At 35.3% G+C, this 25,011-nt stretch overlaps 1 protein-coding gene across 1 annotated transcript; it reads left to right on the top strand.

The window, feature by feature from the left end:
• Positions 1–1,428: 1,428 nt before the first annotated feature.
• On the top strand, positions 1,429–23,163 carry LOC103722033 (nucleolar complex protein 3 homolog). Its single transcript, XM_008812450.4, has 14 exons — positions 1,429–1,675; positions 1,778–1,938; positions 2,146–2,315; positions 3,230–3,435; positions 8,454–8,662; positions 8,778–8,880; positions 12,291–12,454; positions 14,123–14,261; positions 14,494–14,664; positions 14,746–14,882; positions 17,851–18,174; positions 21,604–21,743; positions 22,239–22,336; positions 22,414–23,163. The coding sequence occupies exons 2-14, from the start codon at positions 1,784–1,786 to the stop codon at positions 22,900–22,902; spliced, it is 2,505 nt and encodes an 834-aa protein (XP_008810672.3). The 5' UTR covers positions 1,429–1,675; positions 1,778–1,783; the 3' UTR covers positions 22,903–23,163.
• The last annotated feature ends 1,848 nt before the right edge of the window (positions 23,164–25,011 follow it).

The raw sequence follows: 25,011 nt of genomic DNA, 5'->3' as shown, positions 1-25,011 counted from the left end.
TGCATTTGGTTAAGCCTCCATCCTTTCTTTTGATCAACTTGTTACTTTTCGTCATTCCACTTTTACTATTCTCTATTGCTACTTTTTTTTTTTGTCATGTAATCCAAAAAATGGCACTTAACCACGTAAGTGGGCATTAACTAGCTAATTTTAACACCCAAAAGTGGTGGTACTTGGTTGGTTAATTGAATAGCTACTATTTAATAGTGGGTTATCCAGAACCTAACAAGGCCTAATAAAAAAATTCAGAGAGGAGTGGAAACTGGGAATTGAAGAATTCTAATTATTTTCCCTTCCTTTCTCCCTCTCTCACCAACCAATCCCATCCCTCTTGACCAGTAGTCCTCGCCTTCCAAGATACCTAATCCTTCCAAGATATTTTAGCAAAAAAAAAAAAAAAAAAATCCTTCCAAGATACCTAATCCTCCCTTGTCCAAGCCAAGCAAAAGGCCCAAAACTCCAAAAGTCTCCTTCTCTCTCTATATCTCTGCTTTATTCCTTCGCTCACTGACTCTCCCCCCTCTTTCTCTAGCCCTTTTCTCTTCTATGGTAATTAGTGAGATTTTGTAGGGTGATGTCAAATTATCTCATCTTCGTTTAGGCTAGGTTTTGGGTAAATCCGTGCAAAGTTGCTCGCCCCAACCAGATTTTTTCCGAGCCAGGGTTGGGGCTTTTGACTCATGGACCAAGCCGAGCTATGATTTTTCAAGCCCAACTGAATTTAGGATGGACTCGGAGTTAGTCCTTTTTAATCCGACCCAACCCGATTTAATAGCTTGTACATATTTAATTTACTAGTTATTGCTAAACTTTTTAAATTTGGAGAAATTCAGCTAAAACCTAAATTCTAGAAAATCTAGAAAAAATTTTTATATTTAATTTTGCTAATACATTATATTTTATTTTCATCTTTTGGTTATGAAGTATCATTCCTCCTTCTTATATAAAAAGTTCTTAAAAGATGCAAAATATATGGAGATGTTTTTTTTGAAAGTTTTTATTTTTTTATGCTATAGTGAAGTCTCTTATACTTGGTTGTTCTAATAATCCATTTATGCTGATTTTTTCTGACCTCTACCTGTCCTTTTCTTAGCCCTCTAATAAAAAATTATAAAAAATAATTTAAATTTTCTAAATATTTTATATAAAAATATTTTAAATATTTTAAAATATTTAATTAGAATCTTTTAAATAAGAAATTAATTATAATCTTATAAAAAATAGGGCAAGCGGAGCAGAACTTTTTTTTTTTTTTGGAATTAGGGTTATAGAATTATTTTTCGAAATTGAAAGTTTGAAAAACGCAAACACTTCTATATAGTGTAAATGTTTAAGGATTATATTTAATTTATTATATAACTAGAAATTATGTATAATTATATATATATTTTGTTTTTTAAAATATAAATTGTACATAAAATGCTAAAGGGCGGAGAATCGGGAGCCCTGAGCCCTAATTTTCGTGCTGCTGTCCTTCCCTGCAAGCAGACGTCGCCGGACTCCACCACGACCCGCCGCCGGCCCTCCTCTCCTCCCCCAACGCTTGTCATTGTTATTATCTCACTCTTCTTGCCTCACGACTCTCCTCGTAGGGTTTTAGGAGCTTCGGACTCGGAAACCCACTAAAACCCTAACACTGAATTCTCCTTCTCCAAATCGCAGCTCTTCCGGCTAGGTTGGTTCCTAGGTTTGCTGTAATTTCTTGTTTATTTTTCTTTCGTTATTTCGGTGGATGATTTTATCGTGATCTTTCGTTCTCGTTCTTTTGTCGTGGTAGAATCTAATGGGGAAGAAGAAGAAGGTAATCCTTCCTCCCGAGCTCCCTCAGGAGGTTGCCGACGATGAGGTTGAAGTATCCGACGAGGATGTTGATTTCGTGAGAGAGAATCTGAAATATGCCAAATTTCTCACCAAATTGGACACGAACTCAATCAACCGGTACGAAGATTTCTTAACACCAGAAGTTCCATTACATTCGTCTGAGTCGTTTTCCAGATGCAAAATCTGATTTTTTTTTTTTCTTTTGCAATATTGATATCAAAATTGGGTTTTTTAGATGACCGGGTTTATGGTTTTATCAGCAACTGAATTTCCTTGTGATTTTGTTTCATATTTAACTTTTTATTTTTGAATTTGGTGTTGAAGACATGTTACACGAGTCGCTGATCATAAGGAAGATGAACTGGAAGCTCTTTATGAGAAGCGGAATAGAAAAGCTGCTCTGCTGAAATCCAAGGAGGAAGATGAGCGGTACGTGGATCCAGTTGATGCTCTTCCAATTAAGACATTAGATGGAGAGTTGCAATACAGAACGGGTAACCACCAAGCCAAACATTATTCCCTTCTACTCTGCCTGCAATATTCCATACTGTATTATTGGAAGACATGAGTTCTATTGATTTCTATGAACTTATTACACTTTTTTTTGGTTAAGTTCGGATATTATGGTCTTGCAAAGTGCTTAAGCTAGGTTGGTAACATTGGAAAGTTAATGTAATTATCTGTGCTATTTACATTAGGGGCAGAATTTATTTATTTGTTGAGAAAATGTTTGTGTAACTAGAATGACAAGAACCTATTTGAGTTGGCAATGCTCTATCCGTTTAATCTCTTCCCGTTTTTTCAAGGTCAACATCCATTTGATCATTTTACGTGAACATAGGAAGAAGTGGACACTGTCTTTTGTAAAAAAAGTCCTTATTGGATTGGTCGGAGGAGTTACAGAAGGGTCGGAGGAGTTACAGAAGAAGCCATGAAGAGCACTTTTAGTTGGAAACTCGTAACGCAACAAGACTTGATGTTTCAAAAATGATGGTTGTTGATAATTGCTACTTGTTAGGATTCATGTAGAGTAATGAATCCCATAGGCCTAAGATGAGTTTTAGGAAATTTGCTTGCATCTGGAGCTGCTTTGGTACTTGGATAACTAATAAGCAAGTTCATTTTGCTAACAGTTTTTCTTTCCCTTAAATAAAATATGCTCAATGTCTTCTCAGATTATAGTTTAGATAAAAAGTGTCTGGTGACCTTTGCAAATTTAGAAAAGAACATGTGTCCATGCGTGTGTTTCTTTTATTTATAAATATCGAAAATGTGATTAGTTCTCCATTTAGCTGATTTCTGCCAATCAATTATATTAACCTGCCTGTTCTTATCTTTGATGTGGTGTTTCATGCAATGAATACTCTCAGTGTTGCTACTTTACTGACACTTGTAGCATGAACTGCAGCCAAGGGTTCAAAATCTGGAGACATAACCAATGAAAATAAATCTGCATCTTGGATTAAAGATAGTGAAAAAGATACTGGTGTAGTAAAGCTTACAAAAGCAGAACGAAGGCTAAAAATGAAGAAAAGTAGAAAGGAAGCTAAGAAACTAGCAGAGGAGGAAACAAAAGTTGATCCTGCAGAAGAAAAACTACACTCAGAAGTGCTGGTACATGATGTTATAGACTATTGTTGCCAGTTTTATGAAACATTTACCCTTCTGTATTTGATGATCCACCTTTTGTTTTGCCTGCATTTGTAAAATATGAAAAGACCAAATTGCTTTGCCCTCTTTTTGTAAACTCCATGCTAAGTATTATTGGACTATTTTCTGTATCAGTTTGAGTAATTAGACTCTTTTCTTTGTTATTTTAGGTCAAAAAACTAATGCTCCTATTTTTAACTGTTATGACCGTTATTGATGTGTTGTAAAAATTAGAATTACTATGATGAATATCGGCATCTCGAATAACCTAGATCGTTAATCATCGCCAAGTGGCACTAAAACTTTTAAAAATATATAGAACAGTGCTTGATGATTATTTTCTATGCTTAAGAATCCCTTTGTTCATCAAATAGACATACACATCCACTTCATTTTTGGAACTATTTGACTCAAGCTCACGAGCTTCAAGTAGATCATCAGAAGGGATTTCGATTTAACTTGTTTGTTGATTTGTAGACCTCATGCTTTATGTAGACTAGCTTATTATTGAGATGCTGCAATTAGGTCGAAAGACTTTAAGAGTTCAAATATGATTGAATATTTGCATTAGATAGGAGATGCTAGAAATTCATGCTAGTTTTCGTTTTATGGAACATTTTGATATGTTTTAATTGAAATACCATTCTAAGACCATATCGAAATTTGAATTGGAATTTTATTGGGTGAATAAAGGATAGTATCAATAGCAAGGAAGTTTTCACTTTCCGAATCAAGGATAAGTTCTGATGACAAGAAATGTATGAGCAAGCAACTGCTGTTTTGGAATTCCTTGAAGAGCATTTGCCATGCTAAAAGCATCTCATAAAAGAATAGGTTATAATGAGAGATTACATGATTTATAATCAAAGTAGCAGTATGTGACTTGCATATCTTGGAACTTTTCTGGCTGTGCATAATAAATGACTTGCAAAAGTGCCATCAATAATTCTATATTGGACAATTGCTTGCTAACTGAGAGACAATGATTGACAGACAACCACAAGATCTCCAATCAACACTGGCCATTCTAGTCAATATTTTTGCTAGGCAGATTCTTGAATGCTACATTCCTGGAGCTTCTGTCTAGCCACAACATTTGATCTGTTCAGTTTATTGGGTGTAAAATCTTTATTAGTGTGACTAGTTGAGCCTGTAAAAGCATTGGCATAGTGTAACTTGTATTACCATATGGTATTTGATATTGTATGAATTAAAAGATATACAAATAAATGGAAATAATATTTCTATTGCCTGTAGTTTCCTGTGAGTTGTATTTAAACATTTTGGTGGCGCGCTACTTCAATACATTTACAGAGAATAGGTGGCCTCTGCCTGCTGTCATCTTGAGTACCCAACCATGTAAAGGCACCTCCTTGACCGGTTAATTGGTGAAATCCTCAAGTCACTGGATACAAATGGGATGGTGATCAGGTAGATCATAAGTACCTTTGTTCTCAGGCAGACCCTTTGGGTTTGACCTTTAGGTATTGCAGCTGTGGAGGTTGATAAGTCTACTGGCCATCTTCTTCATATTCTTAAATCAAGCTGATCTTACTGCCTATTGTTGGCCAACATAGAACAAGGAGAATAGATTTTATTTGATCTATGTTTATTCAAATAAGTTATTAAATATCGGCGGCATTGATGTGAAAATATTTCCAATGATCATGAGGTTATCATATAATGGATTACGCCATGTCCATGGGATTTCACCCGTTTATTTTGGACTGCATTTATGGATGTCAAAATACAAAACTCTTCATCTAACAACTCAATCAAGGGAAAAGTTCTAGAGAGTGCACAAAAAGTAGGTGTTGTGGGAAAATATGTACCCCCTTCTTTCATACCTATAACTATATTTAGGCCATCAGCAAGCTACAGAGTACAAATATGTTGCTTTTACGGATGTTAAAATCCATAATTTTATTGGGTTAGGCAACATATTGTTAGTACCAGTGATTTATATTAACTAAGATCATTTTCAGATTTTAAGAATCTTGTATGTATTTTATAAAGTAGATTTAAGATTGATCATGTGCTGACTAAATCGGGAGCTGTTTTAGTTGTTTGCTGCATGATGCTTGCATCTATTGTGAAGTTTTGGAACTTGCAGGTTGTGATGCTTTCTAGGACCTAATGTGATGTTAATCATTTTTTTTGTTGATTTCCACTGCTTGTCTCACTGAAAACTGGCAATAAGCTCTCGTAAGCATGTGGGAAGATTCAAATTGATGGCTGTGATCTTAGACTTTTTCAAAATATTGATTGATGCAGTCCTCCTGTTTGGTGCTCTTCTCTTGTTTCTCTACTAAATAGAGAGGGAGTGGTGGGTGCATTAAGTAAAGAACTGTGTATTTGCTGAAATGCTTTTAAAAAGGTGGGCTGACCTTTGATTCTCAGGACCCCTTGAGATTTCACTTTATAATGTAGTAGAGGATATTTCCAATTATTCATCATTTTCTAGTGTAAACTTGTTTTTCATTTTATCATCACTTAGTAGAAAAAGCAATTTTGTTTAAATATTGTTCTTATTTCATATATAATTCAATTGACATTGCAAATAGCTCAACGATTATTACTGAAATTTTCTGATTTATCTCAAAGCATCTTGGCATCTACAGATTTTTCATGTTTCGATAAAATGGATTGCTATTAAAGTACATGTTGAGCAATCATCGCCTCGGAACTATAATACATAACAATGGAAAAATAATGAGCCATGAATGCATAAAATTGATTTGCGGCCGGTAAAGGTTAATGTGATGGTAATTTTATGAAATTCTATGGTTGTATGCAAAGAAGACAAGAGAGGCCTTAAAGGGGAGCATGGTGCAGAAAAAATTGGAAGGGTAGACCTTAGAAAACTTGGGTGGATATGGTGAGAAAGTGCTTAGAGAACTACTAATACATGGCATGAAGTTCTTATATTCAGTCTTAAATAGTTGAAACCTTTTTTTTAACTTTTTAATCGTATGCAGTTTTATTTCTTTTAGGACTATAATTCACAGTCAAATTAGTTCATGATTAATTATGACTATTGATCAATTCATTTGGGATAAAGGTAAAACATGAGTCTTCTCTCAAGCGATTGATTAGTTGGATGCATTACCAGAAAGATATTTAATATTGTTTGCAATTTTTGTTTTTGATCTAGTCATGCTCATTTCCTTCTCTTGGGTTGACCAAGAGGCTATTCAACATGTAAAATCTTCAGTGACATAAGGAGACTGGCATCACATCTATTTATATATAATAAAAGCTCTGAAGATGTCAAGCCAGACTAGAAAAGTGAGGCCTCACACCCCACTCAGAAAAGTGAGGCCTCATTCGCTAACGCATCATAAAAAAATTTCTGCATTGAGCCCCACTATATTTATTTACTTTTGTTTATTTTTATTCTTAGCTACCTAATTTTACTAAAACTGAGTAACATGTTAATGCACCATAAAAATATCTTTTGCTTTTATCTTTGTTTATATGTGGGCATTTGATTGTTCTCTTTCTTTTCACTTTTAGCTACCTAATCTATACCATATATAAAATATGAAGGTTTTGAAATCAGAGAATATTCTTTCTTGATTCAGTCTGTCACTTTTTGTACCAAGGATATCCCTTAGATTTCTCTTAAAAAATACATAAATTACTCCACTAACTTCCTTGCCTAAGTTAACTAACATATGCACTCTCCCTCTTTCAGCTTTCCCTATTAAATTGGACTCCTTCATAAAACTCCTAAATAGATTGGACTCTTATTACTTTCTCTACTTTGCCTTCCAAACAGATTGAACTCTTTGATTGGATTTCTAAACAGATTTGTCTCTATTACTTGCTCTAGAGCTTAAGAACTACATGATTCACCCACTCGTCCCGTTTTCTCTCTCTTCTTTTAGATGTGCATTGCACATGCCTGGTTACTCGTTAGGATATAGTCTTCAGTCATATTCTGTGAACTCATGTCATGAAGTGCATTACCTGGTAATAGCCTGGCCAAAGAAGTAACCGTTCGTTGAATTCTTTTAACCACAACTTGGACTTTGCAAATTGCTTGTATCAGTAGCTTATGAAGTGACAGATAGATATTAAGTAAATTAGAATTCTCATGTTGTTTGTTGGTCTAATTCTTTAGCAGAGCTATGGCCTACTGTAGATGAAGTGGTGCATAAACCATCTTTTCTGTTGTAATGATCATGTTAGTGTTGGGATCTATTTTTCCCATTTGTTACTTTCTATTTGGCTATTATAATCGCTGACTTACTACTGCAAAAAAGGAAGAAAAAAGAAAAAGGAAAAATGTTATCAAGTTTTTGAAAGATGTTGGTCACTCTCAGCTTCTCTAAAGCTAGCTCACTTTAAATAATTTTCTTCACTGTTTAGTAATATGGTGAAAATGCACTTCTAACATAACATGTTCCTAAATCAAATTTGATCAGGCCTTTTCATTGGAATGTGTAGTTAAAGTTTTCTGTTATTTGATCAACATTTCTTGCTTTGTAACTTGTGATCCTTGTACTCCAGCCTGACGCTTATCTGTTAGTAAACTTATGTTATTGATGAGGATGGAGGAAACCAATAGTACACAATAAAGTTTTCAACTTAGTATGTTCAGGTTTCCCCATAAATTTGGATGTAGAGATATTTTTTATTTTCAATTTTTTTAGCAACATCTCAGATATGCTGCTGTTCTGTAATGGTCATGATGGCGATGATATCATTGATACCATTGCTTAAGGATGTTTTAGCTTACTAATTCATCATTTTATCAAACATTTTTTTAATGACCATTTCATCTAGTGTTGTTATGAAAAGTCAATTTGACCTTAGAAGCTTGCTGATTTACTCATTATCAAATGGGATTATCCAGATGTATGCTATATCATGTCTTCGCTCTCTGTGTAGATGATATCTTATCTTTACATGTATGGATGTATATACACACAATACGTATATACTGACCACTCATTGAACTCTGATATCATCTGCAGGCTAAGGTGGAGGAGGACCTTTCAGCTGAAGAGTTATTTGCAAAGAAGAAAATTAGACTGGCAGAAGTTGGGATGGCATTGATTGAAAATCCTGAGTCAAATATTAAGTCCCTAAAGGAGTTGTTGCAGATTTGTGATGATGATGACCATAACATAGTCAAGCTTGGTTTGATGTCTCTACTGGCTGTTTTCAAAGACATCATTCCTGGGTATTCTCTACAAATTTCTGGATTCTTCCCTTTCTATATAAAACTCACCTCCAAAGTGTATGCATATGTTCAATGAAGAGCTTTCTTCGTTTAACTTGTTTCTTTGTCTCTACAGGTATCGTATCAGGTTACCAACTGAAAAGGAGCTGGAGATGACAGTTTCAAAAGCAGTACAACAAACACGTTCCTATGAGTCTACACTTCTACACTCGTACAAGGTTCTCTCTTTTTCTCTATTCCATGAATGTAGCATTTTTTGTGCCAGGCATCAAGCTTTCCTTTTTCATTTTTGAACCATTGCCATTCTTTGTTTTCTTTGTATCCTTTTATGATGGATCTCGGTTTTAGATAATAAGACCCTTGTTTTGCGTCAAACCACTAGAAGAGTATGGAGAGCAAAATGCATGTGTTGGAGCATGATACAATGCTAACACCAACAATAGCCTACTTGCTGATATGCGATCGTCCTCTTCATAGCAATTACAAGAATCAGGAAACTATGGAATCACTCCATGCTCATCATTCAGTTATTCCTCATATGAACTTGTTGAAATGCATTTCTTAATCAAACGAAGTAACAATTCAAGTTTTTCTTCTTCAAAGTATAACAAGCAGAATTTAGGAACATGCTGTATTCCCTAACACAGGATAGATGTTGAAGTAAAAAAGCACTCTTCAAATATCAACTTCTCCTCTATCTCTGAGGGAATTATTTTACATATGTTCTCTTGACTATACCTTGGTCATGAGCTATGTAAATCTAGAATTATTAATGATTTCAAATCCTTATCCCTTTCTTACCATTTCTCAAGATTATTTTCTCTTTGAACTTCTAGAAAGCCAAGTTGTGGATATTGATTCTTATTAGTAGGCATACAAGTTATAACTAATAGTATATCCTAACCCAGGATAATCATAGAAGTCAAAAGGCACTCATTAAATTTTATGTTTCACCCTATCTCTGAAAGATTTATTTTACAAAAATTCTCTAGACTCTACCTTTGTCATGAATTAGTTAGTAGTTACATCTAGAATTTTATAATGATCGACTATATTCCTCCATTTTTTCTGACCATACTTTCTGAAGATTTTCTTTGGACATGAAGCCAAGTTGAGGATCTTAGTTCTTACTAGCAGATATCAGAGAATTGGTTCCATGATGACTAGAGAACCATTCTGATGCCTATTCTTCAGTACAAGGTTCAAAGATTTAACCTTGCACCTAACATAATGCACTCTACTTCTATTTTGTGCAGATTCAGTGGGTAAATTTGGTCAATTGTTCTGTCCTTTTAGTTAGCTAAGTTGTGGCCACAATTTTTGTATTTCTTAAAATCTGTGGTTTCTATTATCTGAAAATCCTTCCTTTAGCTAATTGGTTTTTGCCCTAATACTTAATAAGGAAAATTTTGGCTCTATAGGCATGTTTAGATGAAGTGTTCTTCTTAATGGGATAATTACCTGAACTAGTTATTTAGTCTTCCAGTATGAGTTCCAACCAGTGATCAATAGTGTTGGATCTAGATTCATATCTAGGAGATCATATGTATTCACTTATCTATTTGTGCCATGATCTTGGAAATTGATTACCTAATAATCTATGTTAATATCCATAGGTTGATAATTAGGTCTGTCGTAATATCATATAAATTAATGTTTTTTCTTATCAAATGATGCGCCTTTTGATTCAAAGTCAAATACAGGTTTACAACTTTAATATCGGCAATTGAAGTTATATAGCACAAGGGCTTTGTGCTGCTACTAACCCTGCTCGCAAACATTGTTTCAAGTGCCAGAGATGTTGCCCGGCATGTGTTATGCCCGGATAGCAGCAACTGCCCTTAACAACAGTGGTTCGGATTATTGTCTTTTTAGAAAAAACCCAACTTGACTTGCTTATATAAATAATTTTTAGCTGAGGTTTTGACTGCATTTTATTCAGTATCTTTTATATATCAACCATGTAAATGTACTAGAGATTTCACTTATTGGAATAATAATCTTTAAGTATAAATATATGAACATTGAAGATTGTCTTTTGTACTCTACTCATGGAATCCATGTTAGGTAGTTCCTTGTTTACTTGTGGAATCTAATAATAACCAACCCATAAGGCTTTGTCTATTTATGGACATTGAGCTAAATCTTGCTTTTCAAGATTAGGATTTAGAGTTCAGGAGGGAATTTGAAGTTTTCTGGATGGATCATCATGAACACTTGCTACAAAGTGGGGGGATGCTTTAACATAAAGAAATGCGTTAAAAGGATGATATCCCTAATGCATATATTTTAAACTAGGTGATGGAACTCATATCTCATGTCAGGAGGATGAAAGTTGCTCTTTACAATCTCTTTCAGGTTACTGTAAGTTGTAATTAAAAAACTGGTCCTCTAAACGATACATGCAGAAAATTGAATATGGTGATCAAAGAGAGATTATAAAGGAAAAATAATGTGCATTGGGCTTCCCATAAATATGTGCTTTCATGGATGTTTTGGTTTGCAGAAGGCTTAGCAAATAGCGTAAAAATTTATATACTCACTTATGTCAACAACTTTGTTTCATCCCTTTACTTTTTGATGGATGCTGTCCAGTTGTTCAATAGAAGGGTAGATGCTCGATCTGGAAGTCTTCTAATGCATTTCTGTTTGCCCTTATAAGTGGAAGATGTTACACTTTTATAAGTTACTCCAACATTTGATGCTTTTTAAGACCGAAATGGTGCATGCAATTTAAGAGTCCCACTGACTTGTACAACCCTTTTGTTGATAGAAAATCTCAATATTAAGCATGAATTATTGGTAAACTAGTGATGATCCTGATTGATGGTTATCATATTGCTGGTATATTAAGTATGTACCACATAGGTGTTGGTTATTGAAAGGCTTTTGCAGCATAGTCTGCCATACCGGCCCGTACTGGCTGGTACCGGCCGGTACGTACCGGTCCAGCCCTAGACCGGTACCGGATCCGCGTGGAATCCGGTACTGGGTGGTTTTTTAGGAGAGCCGAGCGGTACCGGCATCGTACGGGTGCGAACCGACCGGTTCGCATCGGTACGTCAATTTTTTTTCAAAACAACCATAGCGCCGCGCCGCACCGGGCCGGTACGGTGCCGGTACCGTACTAGTCCGGTCGGCCACCGGTACGCCGACCGGTGTCGGTACGGCAGACCTTGTTTTGTAGTGTTAAATAATTTAAAGAATAGAAGTTAGGAAGCAACTCAATTTTACAACCCAAAGGCTCTGTGCTCGTGAATCTATAGGTAATGTAATATGATTTCATGGGTACATTATATAAATGTATGCATATGGTATATAGTACTTTCTATAATTGTTACCATAATGTGGTTAGCATATGACTACTAGCTATTGTGGTCTTAAAATTAATGTAGCAAAAAACAGTCTAAGCTTTGACTATGTGGTTTATGAGCTCTGCATCACATCCATATCTTATGTCTATTTCTTGTTATGGGAATCACATGCTATGCATTTATCATAATGTAATCTTATGTTGCAGGCATTGTACCTATATATTTTTTATTATTGGGTGATTTTATATTTGGTCATTGTTTTATAATTCTACAGTTGCATGACAACTTAATTGTTAATGTTGTCTATGTTCCAGGCATATCTTCAAAAACTGATAACCTTGGATAAGCAGCCTACATTTCACCATGTCGCTGTTCGTTGCATGTGTAGTCTTCTAGATGCTGTACCACATTTCAACTTTCGTGAGAGCTTATTAGCTAACGTCGTCAAGAATATAAGCTCCTCGGATGATGTCGTAAGGTCTCATACATTTACATACCATATCATTTATTCCTTTGTGAGTCTTCTAAGGCTTAAATAAGATAATAGTTGGAGTTGTTTCTCTTCATTAACAGGGGTAGAGCTAGGATTGCGGGGTGGGAGACATTCAACTTATTCAAAATTACATATTTATCTAATAAAATTGTAATATTTTTAATTTACAATTTAAATTTTTTTAATAAAGGTGTGTCTGAATTTTTCTCATGTAATTGAATTTGAATGCATCTTTGGTAAAGGTATGTATGAATTCTTTCATACAATTAATTTGAATGCAAAAAGTTTCCCAAAGAAAAGACTTTTGAATGAAGAAACAACAATTTCCATGGTTAAAAAAATAACACCAGGATCATAAATTAGGAATTAAATGATTTTTTTATATGTCAGTACAGTGTTGGTAATTTTATTGAATCCCTATTTATTTTTATGATATCAAATATAATCAGCATAAGGTACAGTTTTCAATTTTATTAGGAACCGAAAAGGATGTTTCTATAACATATATATCTAAAAATGTAGGGAACTAGGCTGACTTTTGTTTTCTACAGCATGTTAAATCAATCTGTTGGTGTGACAAAATGTCACTTTTGCATCACGAGTTCATCAAACTCTGGAATATCAATTAAGGATTGTTTGTAAAAGAACACTTGATATATTGCTAATTAAATCTCCACTCATTTGATCCAAAAGGAAAAAAAACCTAACTAAAAAGTGTTACTTAATGAAAAAGCTATGAGCATGATGAAGCGTTCTCTTTTATGAAATATTATATCTGCAGGGATGAAGGCACTCATCTTTCAGTAGCGAAAATATAATATAGGAACTTGGAAAGGTTGGAGGTGAGTCGTGAACCATGAACAAAAATCAATGAGAAGGGAGGCCAGCTGTGAATAGAGTATTTCAGAGAGAGAGAGAGATGATCCCATTTGAGATTTGAGAAGGCCAAAGATAGGAGATCCACACTGATAGGATTTCTGCTGGTTATTATTTACTTCTTTTGTTTAATCTTATTAGTTATGTAAGGAATGAATAGGATTCGATATGTTGTTAATTAGTATTTGCCAAGGAAAGGAAATTTAAGATACGAAGGTAGTGTACATTTTTCTATCATACATTTAGATTCTTGGATGTCCATGTTACAATATTTCATACTATTGAAATGCTTAATAAGTCGGATGCTACTGAAAACAAGCTTAGACTTCGGGCTACCTTACATATTATCTTATAGAAAAATTAGTAATAAAAATTTAGATTTTGTAACCATATAAAGTGATTTATCAGTCAGACACGATCATGAAATTCTCATCAGAAGCACATTGAGTTCAATATGATCATGATGATATTATTGTCTTGACCATGAGATTATATATTCAATTGGAAGTTCCAGATGCATCTCCTTGACTGCACCGACGTGGTTATACAGCTGGTGCAACTTTTGCAAGTGCTATATAATATAACTTGAACCTCTTTGTTGTTACGTTTTAGAACATTGTCTTGTCCAAAATCTTGGCTTGGAGAAGAAGCATGATTGCTTATTGGTGATGAAAATGGCTAGAAGCATGCATATCTTTCTGAATGTGGCTTATTGGAGGAACAATGTTGTTGATATGTTGTGAGTAGCTAAGACATCTGAATTTTTTTCTTTAATAGGAAACTCTGTTGTGAAGCGATAACGTCACTTTTCATCAATGAGGGAAAGCATGGTGGTCAAGCAACTCTGGAAGCTGTTCGATTGATTGCTGCTCATGTGAAGTTCCATGATTGCCAACTTCATCCTGACAGTATAGATGTATGTGTTTATAATCCCAACTTCTATTTATAAATTTAGATAGCACTCCTGTTTTCAGCTTAGTTTTCCCTGAGGCTAATTGTATTCGGAGGAATTTTCCTCATAACCATTGCCTATGAACTTCTGAGTCCATGAATATGGTATATTTTTGCATGTCCTCTCGAGATATAGAAGATATCTGGTTTTAATGCTTCATGCCTATTGTCTTATATGCCTTCTTATGATTTTCTAGGTCTTTTTATCCTTGACATTTGATGAAGATCTTGGAAAATCTGAAAGTAAGGAGGAAAAGGTGAAACACAAAAAAAAAAGGCGTTGGCAGAATCAAGAGGGCTCAAATCAAGTGCAAGGGAGTGATAGAAAGAAAGCCAGGCAGGAATTAATGGTGAAGACGAGAGAAGAGGTGCCTTACCACAATCCACTTCTTATATTATTCAATGTGTTGATTTGTTTGACTAATTTAAGAGATTTATTTTCTCTGCAGGTCAATGCAGATTTTAAGGCTGTTTCATTTGTTCCAGGCTCAGAAGAGCGACGAAGGATGCAGTCAGAAACGCTTTCTGCTGTTTTTGAGATGTACTTCCGTATTTTGAAACATAGCATGGATCCTTCTGTCTCAAGGTGTGCTTCATAATGTAGAAGCATCGAGCTGTTTTACTCTTTCACCATGATAAGGGCAGTCAATATAGTTACTTGAATATTGAGCTTGATGATTAATCAGAAACAAACTTATCATTATCATGAAAATAAAGGAAATTAAAGCTAGAAATGAAAAGTTACAGCTGCAATCATGCTAAATATTCACTGAAATAATTCTAGCATGCTTAGGTTTAGAAACCTTCTTGGGGGTTAAACCTGATCGAAGCACTTGTTCTTGCTCTAGCTCGTGGGTGCTCACAAGTTCCCAGAAGCTCATATGCTACCTACATTTGCCATAAATCTGTCTGAGTCAACCGTCTAGTATAATAAATTCATTCTGCATTTTTAATTTTCCATTTATAAAAAATATAATGTTAATAAGTCAGAACAAAGTTATCTTTTGTATGAGACAATTGTTCTTCGTTCCATTGTTTTTTCAGCACTCCTACCATCCTGTATTGCAGGTGGTCCTCTCCAGCATTCAATTCTGTACCTGTTTTTTGTTTCTTTAGCCGCATATGCAACATTAAGTGGGTTACCTCAAGTTTGTCAATTTGATTAGTCATCCTCTTAATAGCTCAAGCACTATTTGGAGGTGCAAATTCTAATTATCCTTGCCCTTGTTGCATTGAAATGAGTATGAGAGTTGGATCTGTCTTACATGGGGAGAGGAAGAAGATACTCGTGTACTTGCATCTGCAAAATATATCTTATCAGTAATTGATTAACAAGCCTTTGGGTTGGCTTTATAAACCATGGCATGGTCCAGAAATTTATGCAACATTTTTGGACTTAGCTCTCTAAACATACGTCAAATTCCTAACCAGGAATATCTTAGAGCTGGAGAAGGGCCTGTCCTTAAACCTAGAAGGCCAGTTAGTGGATAGGGTAGCTATTAGATTTGATTATGCTGCTCAAAATCATGTAATCAATGTGCGACCTCCAAGGTTTCCTTTCGGAAGGAAGGAGTTTCAAAGTAGGAAATTTTATCCTTCTGTAAAGATCCATCGGAAAAAATAAAGTTTTTTATTTGAAAAATGGAAAAGAACTTCTATTTTTATTAAAAAAGGAAAAGAACTTTATTTTTATCTTTATTTTGCTAAGCCTATAGTTATCTTTATGTGGCTGCCATTTCATTTGCTGCTAGCATGGTATATGAATTTGTTGTGATTTATCCTTACATTTTAGTTATATCTAAAATTTTAGAAATTTTTAGTTGTAACTTTCCACGATTTTGGCTTGCCTTTTGCTTTCATGAGTGGAAAGATGTAAAGTCTGCAATAGTATATCTTAAAACTACAATACACTTCACACCCTATAGAATCTCTCTGTTAAAGAAGTAAATATAATCTCTTCTTGACAGTAGGCTTAATTGCATTTTTTGGACTTGAATGTCATTCGATCAATAGTCTTGGTGTTAAATGCTTGACCATGTGCCACAGGACATTAGTTCCCATCAAACCTAAAGGTCCATGCATTAGGACTGGTTATATTAGAATAAAAAACTATGTCTGTGATACTGTGTGATTAGCTTGACAGTGTAAAGTGATCTTGTTTTTCCATTTTCATTTCTTTAACCTTGGAAACTAAATGACACCATCACTAGAAATGATTATCTAGTATAATATAATTTGATGAATGAAAGTGAGACCTTTTGGTATGCTGATATTTAATTACTAGTTACAACAAAAATGAAAAACGAAATGTATTGAAATGGCAATGAAATTAAGGGCCTATTGGCATCATTTTTATTTTTGTTTTCAATTTTTTTAAAAGAAAAATCATAGTAACCGAGATAAAAAAAACATGTTTGATGTTATTGTTTTTTATTTTTATTTTTCAAAAATTATTTTTATTATTTTTAGAAAAAATGAAAGAAAGAAATCCTTATTTTCAATATTTCAAAATAAGTAACTTATTTTTCTTACCAACACCCCCACCACTATTGTCGTCACCTCCGTCAACGTTGTCACCACCCCCATCCCCACCACTGTCATTGCCTTCACGGTATCACTGCCATCATGATAACTGCCTTTGCCGTATTGCTAGTACCCTAGCCACCACCATTGCAATTGCTACCACACCACCTTTGCAAAATCAGTGCCATCTCTACTACATAATTGGCTCACCATTACCATCGCCATGATCCCCTCCACCACATTATTGTTGCTTTCACCATGTCGTTAGTGCCCCAACAATTATTGCCACCTCCGCCATACCATCGCCGCCATCACCAACATCACAAGCACCTCCACTACTTCCGCCTCTGCTACCATAACCTCAGTCACCATTACCATGTTTATGTTTTTAAAAATAATGACTATATCAAAGATGTTTATATATTTTTTTTAAAATAAAATAAAATATTTATTTTTATTTTGAAAATAGGAAAAAAATAAAATGATGCCGAACATCATCTAAGTTTTATGACCTTTTTTTTTTGATAAGAATGTTTCCTGATAGCTAAGCAAACTGCTTAACTAGTGAAAACAAGGAATATTCAATTGCAGCGATGGAAGCTTATCTTTTGGGCCCAAACTATCTGTTTGTTTAGTATTTGTTTTTTCCTGAAAACTTCAATCCTTACCAGATCTCTTTTTCGTATCTTCTTGGTTGCTAAAACCATATCTAGTAAGAAAAATTCCAGATATAATCAAAAGCACGAGTGACTGTGTCTTGTGGGACTGTGTCTTGTGGTTTGTGGTCAGACCTTTTTCTTCTTCACTATTTATAAGTGTTATATAAACTTTTGTTTTCTTCTTTCATGATTTCCTTGATTTACTCTTTGGTTATGCTAGATGGACAATTTTGAGACAAAAATTCAATCCTTCATTTTTATTACTCATGTCTCTATGAACTTTTATGAAGATGTAGGCTTTTATACTTTTATATTTGGTGTATTGAAATATAACTTGTCATTTCAGAGGATTAATCTTATTTAGTTCTTCAGGTCTAAAGTCAATGCTGTTGCAGCATCTGGTGCATCTGGATCCCACCCATTACTTGCATCATGCTTGAATGGCTTGGGGAAGTTCTCTCATTTGATTGATTTAGATTTTATGGGTGATCTTATGGGCTGCCTCAAGAAGCTTGCTGGATATAGTGACCACTTTGATGGCTCTTCATCTGAAAGTTGCTTGTCTGTTTCAGAACGTTTCCAATGCTGCCTTGTGGCATTTAGAGTAATGAGGAACAACCTAGATGCATTGAATGTCGATCTGCAGGATTTTTTCGTTCAGCTTTATAACCTTCTTTTGGAGTATAGACCTGACAGGTTGGACTCATAAACTCTCATGTGTTAGCAAAGTAATAAGTAAATACTAGAAATGATGTGTTTTAAGCTTCATTATCATCATATCTGTTATGTTAATTTCTTTGCTATTACCCTGTTAACTTTGCCCTCTATTAGTATTTAGTATTTGTCCGTGTGACTGATGATCATTCATATGAAAACTGAAGCAATTCATACCGAGGTATTGAAATGTGGTGCATCTAGGACCTGGTCAGCCATGTCATGGATCCTGCATCTGTCATCTCTCAAGTGAAATATTCATACAAGACTTGGCTTCATTGTCAAATGAATTCTTCAATGACAATCATATGCTTTATCTCTTTACGTCTTTGCAATTTGGTTTTTCTTTCATGTCTTTGCTTAAGACAGATATCGCAACTATTGCACTAAAGTCAAAGGCATAAGGCAAGGCATTTAAAATCTTAAGGAGTTGAAGTGCAAGCCTTCTTTATTTTTTAAAATGCTTCAGGATGTAAGAAAAATATTGTGACAAACAGCAAGACAGAGACTGCGGGTGTTGTGTTTGGAGTTGGATACAGAATTTGGTACAGATCAAATAGACACTTGCCAAATGTGCATTGGTTCTCCATGATTGGTATATAGCGAAAATCTTATCTAAGAATGTGGCAGTGGTATGTAGGTGGTCAAAGTAGTACAGAGCACGTATAGAGTATGTGGTCTCTTAGGCCAGGATGATCTGGGCTGTTTGCATTTAAAAATATCAAAAAAATAAATTCATAATAGCTGAAATAATAGAAATCTAGAAGTAGTTTAATAAAGACAGACAAAATAAGATATCATATATGATGTATAGGGCCACATCTCTGGGGCTTGGGCTCCTGCAGGCCACTTGGTAGCCCACCATGCAACCTGTCTGTGTACAAAAGTAGATTAGCCCGATGCAACTCAGTCAGGGGGCTGGACGTGTATAAAGCCGCATAAATAACATTTCTTACCATGGTTTAGAATGAGTCTGTACTCTATATCATGCAAAATATCCAAAAGGGCCTACTTCCTTTCAATTTGGTTCTGAAAACAATCAGAACCTTGCTGATATGCTTGTCATATAAGGTTACTAAGAAAAACATGGTTTGCCTCTCACATGAACTTCGTAATAGAAAACCCTTCTCCAAAGGGTCACCAATTAGCCTCAGAGTGTTCTTTCTTGCTTTGAGGTGTGAGGTGAGACAAGTGTAAATATAACCTTTCTAAACAATGGTGTAATAGTAAAGATTTAGCCTCACATCCCCCACCCCAAACAAACAAACAACAAAAAGGAAAAAAAAGAAAAGGAAAGAAAGAAACTAGTGTTGTGACTCCGATCACCTAGCCCGAGGCATGATCGCCGCAATATCTTTCTTCTAACCTGCTTCCTTAGTCATGAATATTTTATTCCATGCGCTTGTCATCTTTCCACCATTACCATCAGAATTAACCTTCACAGAGATGGTCTCCCATGCTTCCATGATCACAATTGCATCAACGATATCTAGGCTCTAATAATCGATCCTTGCCAAAAACATTTTTTTGTTAATCTTTACATAACCATTATTAAAAGTTCTTATTCTGTAATCCTCCTTTGAGCATAATCTCTGGTCCTGCATCACTTAGATGCTTACTGTGAATCTATCTTCTTATATTGTCCTGCTAACGTCGAATTATGTGACCTTATTGGGACTTTATCCAGGATGAAGTTTTTTTTTTATCATCACTAAATGGATAATTTTTTTAGGGCAGCCATGTCATAGCTTTTATACTTCACAAGGACTTGAAATTCTCATCTCAGGGTGCTGGATTGCATTCATATGCTTTTTCTTGTAAGCCTTGTTTGGGCTATAGTAGAGTTGATAATGGCTTCTTTATAAAAGGAGCTTAATTCTTCATAATATAACAACAATGCATGTATATTTGATATTGAAACTTGTTCTATTTATGCTCAATATTCTGTTCAATTATCAAGTGGAATATCTGAGCATGACATATGAATACACCCTCGTTTGTGTCATATACTTGCAGCAAAAAAATGCCAATTACAAATAATTATATATATATATATATTTTAGATAACATTTCTGAAGTGCTCAAAAATTTTTATGTTCTTTACTTCTTATCGACATGTCACTCTTCTATTTTTTATATTTTTATCTCTTTCTTGTAATTTGTTATGTTTCTTACTTTCTTTTTTTTTTCTGTATGTTTCTTCCGTACCATGCTTAGTTATGACTAATAATTAGTTCTGTTGTTAGTTAATCACTTCATTTTGTTGCTGCTTTTCTCAATCCACATTAATAGAAATAAGTTAGCAGAACCTATTGCTCTATCCGCTCCAGAATCCTGCTCTTAGTTCTACACATACTTCATAGTGCTTCCGGCCTTGTTTTTATGTTATTATTTTGAATGCCCTTGATGTTTTTGTACTCGAATGCCAGACTTGTAAGTACTTATATTTTTATTTTACAATCCGAGTGCATTTAAGACTTGATGATACGTAACTTAGTTTGCTATTTTTTTATCTGATATTATTTTCTGATACATCTGAATCAAGTGCATAGCGTCGGTGCGCTAATCATGATCATCATCATCATCATATTTACGAAGTTCAGTATGATAATCCAAGTCCAAAAAACAGATTCCTTTGCTCTTTCTTTACATACATGAAACAACTTGTTTTAAATTTCTCTTCATGAATAGGAAAACCGTGAAGCTTATGCCTTGCAGATTGAGGTTTATGTTGGGCTTATCTGAGTGTATGAAATATTCACCTTAAACCTCCTTATTTTAGCTAGTCGTGGTATAGTTCTGTATATCCACAACCATGCTTCCCAACTATATTTTGCGTTGGCTTAATGGATCCTCATTCACCTAATATGTTCTATGTAGTTCTTTATTTGGTCTGATTGATATCCAAGTGGTTTGGCATTCTTTTGCTTCTCTTCAGAAATATATCGTAAGCTATAATGGATTTAGTTAGCCTAGTTTCCCATGAGATCTGCAGGAGCTCTCTAACAGTCTTCTTTTAATGGTGGTTGATGGGTATGATGGTAATAGAACAAGTATGGAACGTGAGTACAGAAACTTGTATTGGCCTGTGTATAACCATCTCACGCTGTTCTATTTGTCTGTCTTGATGATATTTCAATCACTTAATTTTTCGTTTTTAATCATCATGCATTCTTAGTTGGTCCATTGATTCTTGAAAACTTGGTAATTATTCCATCTAGGTGATCTCAACTTCCGATGGCTTTGCCTTTATTCATACTCTGGAAATTGAATGTCATCTCCAGAATTATTCTTTACATTTTTCGTTTAATACTACACTTATTTTTTTAGCGTTCTATGCCAGAATTGTGGAATATGCTTGAAATATGTGAGTTATTTGGGACGTTACAATTAGTTATTCTGTGGTAGCAGGGATCGGGGTGAGGTGTTGGCTGAAGCTTTAAAAACAATGCTATGGGAAGGAAAACAACATGATGTGCAGAGAGCAGCTGCTTTCATAAAACGCCTGGCAACTTTTTCTCTGTCCTTTGGTTCTGCAGAGGCTATGGCAGGTTGCTTTTCTTTCCTAATATTTATCTTAATTGAATAGATCTTTTAGCATTAGTACGATGTTCGCACCTTTATTTGCAAGTGATGATGAGGTGATGTTTTCAGAGAAACAGATGTTTTGGGGTAGTTGTTATACTTCCTGCATGCTTTTATGCAAATAGTATAATCTATTTTGCTACGTTGGCAAGCTTTGAAGTGACATGAGAAACTAATTCAGTCAATGATATTTTTCTGAGACTTTGCTCTTCTCTGAATTATATGTATTGTTTTGTTCTTCCACTTGCTATTAAATTAAGAGCAGGAGATCCTATTTTTGTTAAAAGATTCATAGTTTTCCTAGGTTTCACTCCTATCATTCTTGTTGGCATTTAACAGCACCTGGCATGCAGACATTCGGAATTAGTAATTTTATGCCTAATTCTAAAATTACAATCTAATAATCAGGTATCCGGAAGTGACCGCAATCGTACTAATTTACTTTTGTAAATGTAATGCAGCCTTGGTGACAATAAAACATCTACTCCAGAAGAACAGCAAGTGCCGCAATTTGTTGGAGAATGATGCTGGTGGTGGTTCATTCTCTGGTTTAGTAGTGGTAACACCTATGCCCTCTGTACAAGTATCCACTTTCTTCCATCTTTTACTCTCTCTCACCCTGCTGCCCGCATCCAGAAGTATCAACCGGAGGCTGCAGACCCAAACCTGAGTGGTGCTCTCGCTTCGGTTCTATGGGAGCTTAGTCTTCTGGCAAAGCATTACAATCCGTCCATTTCATCCACGGCGACAAGTATTTCAAGCATGGCAAGCATGGACCCTGCCCAGAATCAGGTTTACCTCTCCACAACATCCCCACTGCAAGCCTTTAAAGACTTGTCAATCGAACGAGAGCTGTTCAAACCAACTGGTAAACCAGTCTCTCTAAATCGTAAAAGGATGAGGGGAAAGGATTTTGTTATCATCAGTCCTGATGAAGTTCAGAAAGTGGAGAACACAATAGATGAGGAAGAGGTGAAATGCAGGTTGGAAGAACATTTCATGGTGCTTAGAGATATTGCAGAAAATGAGAGACTGAGGGGGGAGTTGAATCACACTCTATCATCAATCAAGTTGTACAAGGAGTACAAGAGACAGAAAAAGCAAAGAGATACTTCAAATACGTAGAAGAAACGGGAATGGGAAGGTTATGTGATAGTCTTAAGTTTATTAAGTTTTGCAAATCCTTACCTGCTGCGGCAGTGTGCTCGACTTCTTGTTTTGGAGTATGTAATGATTTTAGTTTAGTTTTCAATTTATCAAAATGACAAGTGATGGCATGGAATTTACTAAGAGAAGAGCAGGCTATTAGTAATTTCACCCCTAATATTGGATTGTGGCAGTGATCATCTGGTCGAAACTAATATGGTTCGGTTTGGAGGGATAAAATTGGGCTTGAGATAAGAACGTACTTTGTTGATTGTGGTTATGTAGATTATGGTTTTTAAATTTGAGAGAATCTAGTAAAAGAATTGTGGTTTCAAATCTGTCGTCGAACATAATTAATATAATATAAGGTCAAACTATAAGAAAATTATATGAGTTCTTTTCTCAAAGTAATATAATTTACAAATAAATATATTAGTTACGTGAAAGTTAGCTAAGTTGGTAAAGTTTGTTTTAGAAGGTGGGCTTTGGTGCAATGGTAAGGTTGCTTCATTGTTATCTGTGTATTATAACTTTGAAATATAAAAACAAACTCTACGTCTGATTTCTTAGATTCTGAAGGAAGTTTCGTGTATCCATCTAATCCTCTCTAGATATTATAGTGGTAGGAGTTCCATGCGCTAGTCTGCAGGGTGATGGTGTATACATCCGACCCTCTTTGAGCCCCCTGGAATAGTACTAGTGCACTGGAAATTCGGCTGGGAGTAAGATCTTCATAATGAGGATCCTTACACTCGTTTTGAACAATTATAGTCATCTAAAGATCTGATGTGCAGGGTTTGAGGGATCCACCTTAGGAATCAATTATGAACCAAAAATTTGGGTAGCCATAGTCTCTAATCCAAAAGAAATTTGACAACACGATAAAAGATAAAGTTAATGCCCGAGTCCAAGTCTGACTTCTCCCTAAACATTTTGAAAAATTTGGCCCCATGTAGGAAGGAACCAATCAGATTTTAAAATAATGGATCTCGGTAGTATAAAAGAAATCTTGCACTACAGATTTTTACATATGGAAGTGAAAAAGGTACGAGATTACTTTTTACTTAATTCCTTTTTAAACTACAAGAACAACTAGACTCGGTTTTGGGAACTTAAACTTCATTAGTATAAATTGAGGGTATCTCATGCATCTACTTGCAGGTTATCTGCCGGGCCCTCCAATGAAAGGATATATCGGCATGGATTACAGCAGTGGAAGCTTTCACTATTTCACATATTCGAAGAGAAGGTAATAAGGTGGCTGACTGGATAGCAGGGAAGTCTCTTGAAGGTGATCTCCTCGTCTTCCCCTAGCCAACCCATTCGCAGGGAGCTATGGTTCCTTCTTAGGGCAGATGCACAGGGTACAGGACATTTGATGTCTTAGCTGTTGGTATATCTTTCTGATGTACAAGAAGAACTTTTAATTTCGTTTCTCTTCAGCTGAATCTTGTCGTCATGTACCCAAAAAAAAAAAAAGAAAAAGAAAAGAAGAAAGAAAGAAAGAAGGGACTTGTTCATGAGCAACCATGCAAACATCCATAATCTAGCAACAATGGTGGGGCACTACCCCATGATCAATTCCCAGCTCTTGCGGTGGGTAGCCCAGCTAGATTGGTTGGATCCTTGCAGCATAACAAAGCCATGACGATTGGCAAGATTGTCGCAACCCAGGACCTCATCTAAAATAGCTAGTCGGAAAGTATTATTTGGGTTCTTTGATTCTGTATAAATATTCGAGATCTATCTAGCGAATAATCGATATAGGACTAAACAACCACTATCAGCCCGTGGTCAGTCTTAATAGATCCATCTTGCAGTGTCTCCTAGTCCACATAGGTTATATACCATATTAGTTCTGATATCATTTGTAACAACCTAGGACCTTACCCAAAATAAATAGCCGGAAGGTATTTTTTGGGTTTCTTAGTCCAGTATAGATACCCAAGATTTTCTCGACGAATAACTGAAGTGGGACTAAACACACGTCCGCACGGGTCCTCACAAAGATGGAAGTGGTGTTGGCATAGAATCTAGCAAGAAAGATGAGCACAGTTTTAGAGCAGCGCATAGTAGATGATATATAGG

This window comes from Phoenix dactylifera, chromosome 9 (genome assembly GCF_009389715.1).
Source record: "Phoenix dactylifera cultivar Barhee BC4 chromosome 9, palm_55x_up_171113_PBpolish2nd_filt_p, whole genome shotgun sequence".
In the NCBI taxonomy this organism is placed as follows: Eukaryota; Viridiplantae; Streptophyta; class Magnoliopsida; order Arecales; family Arecaceae; genus Phoenix; species Phoenix dactylifera.
This window is presented reverse-complemented; position numbering and strand designations above follow the sequence as displayed.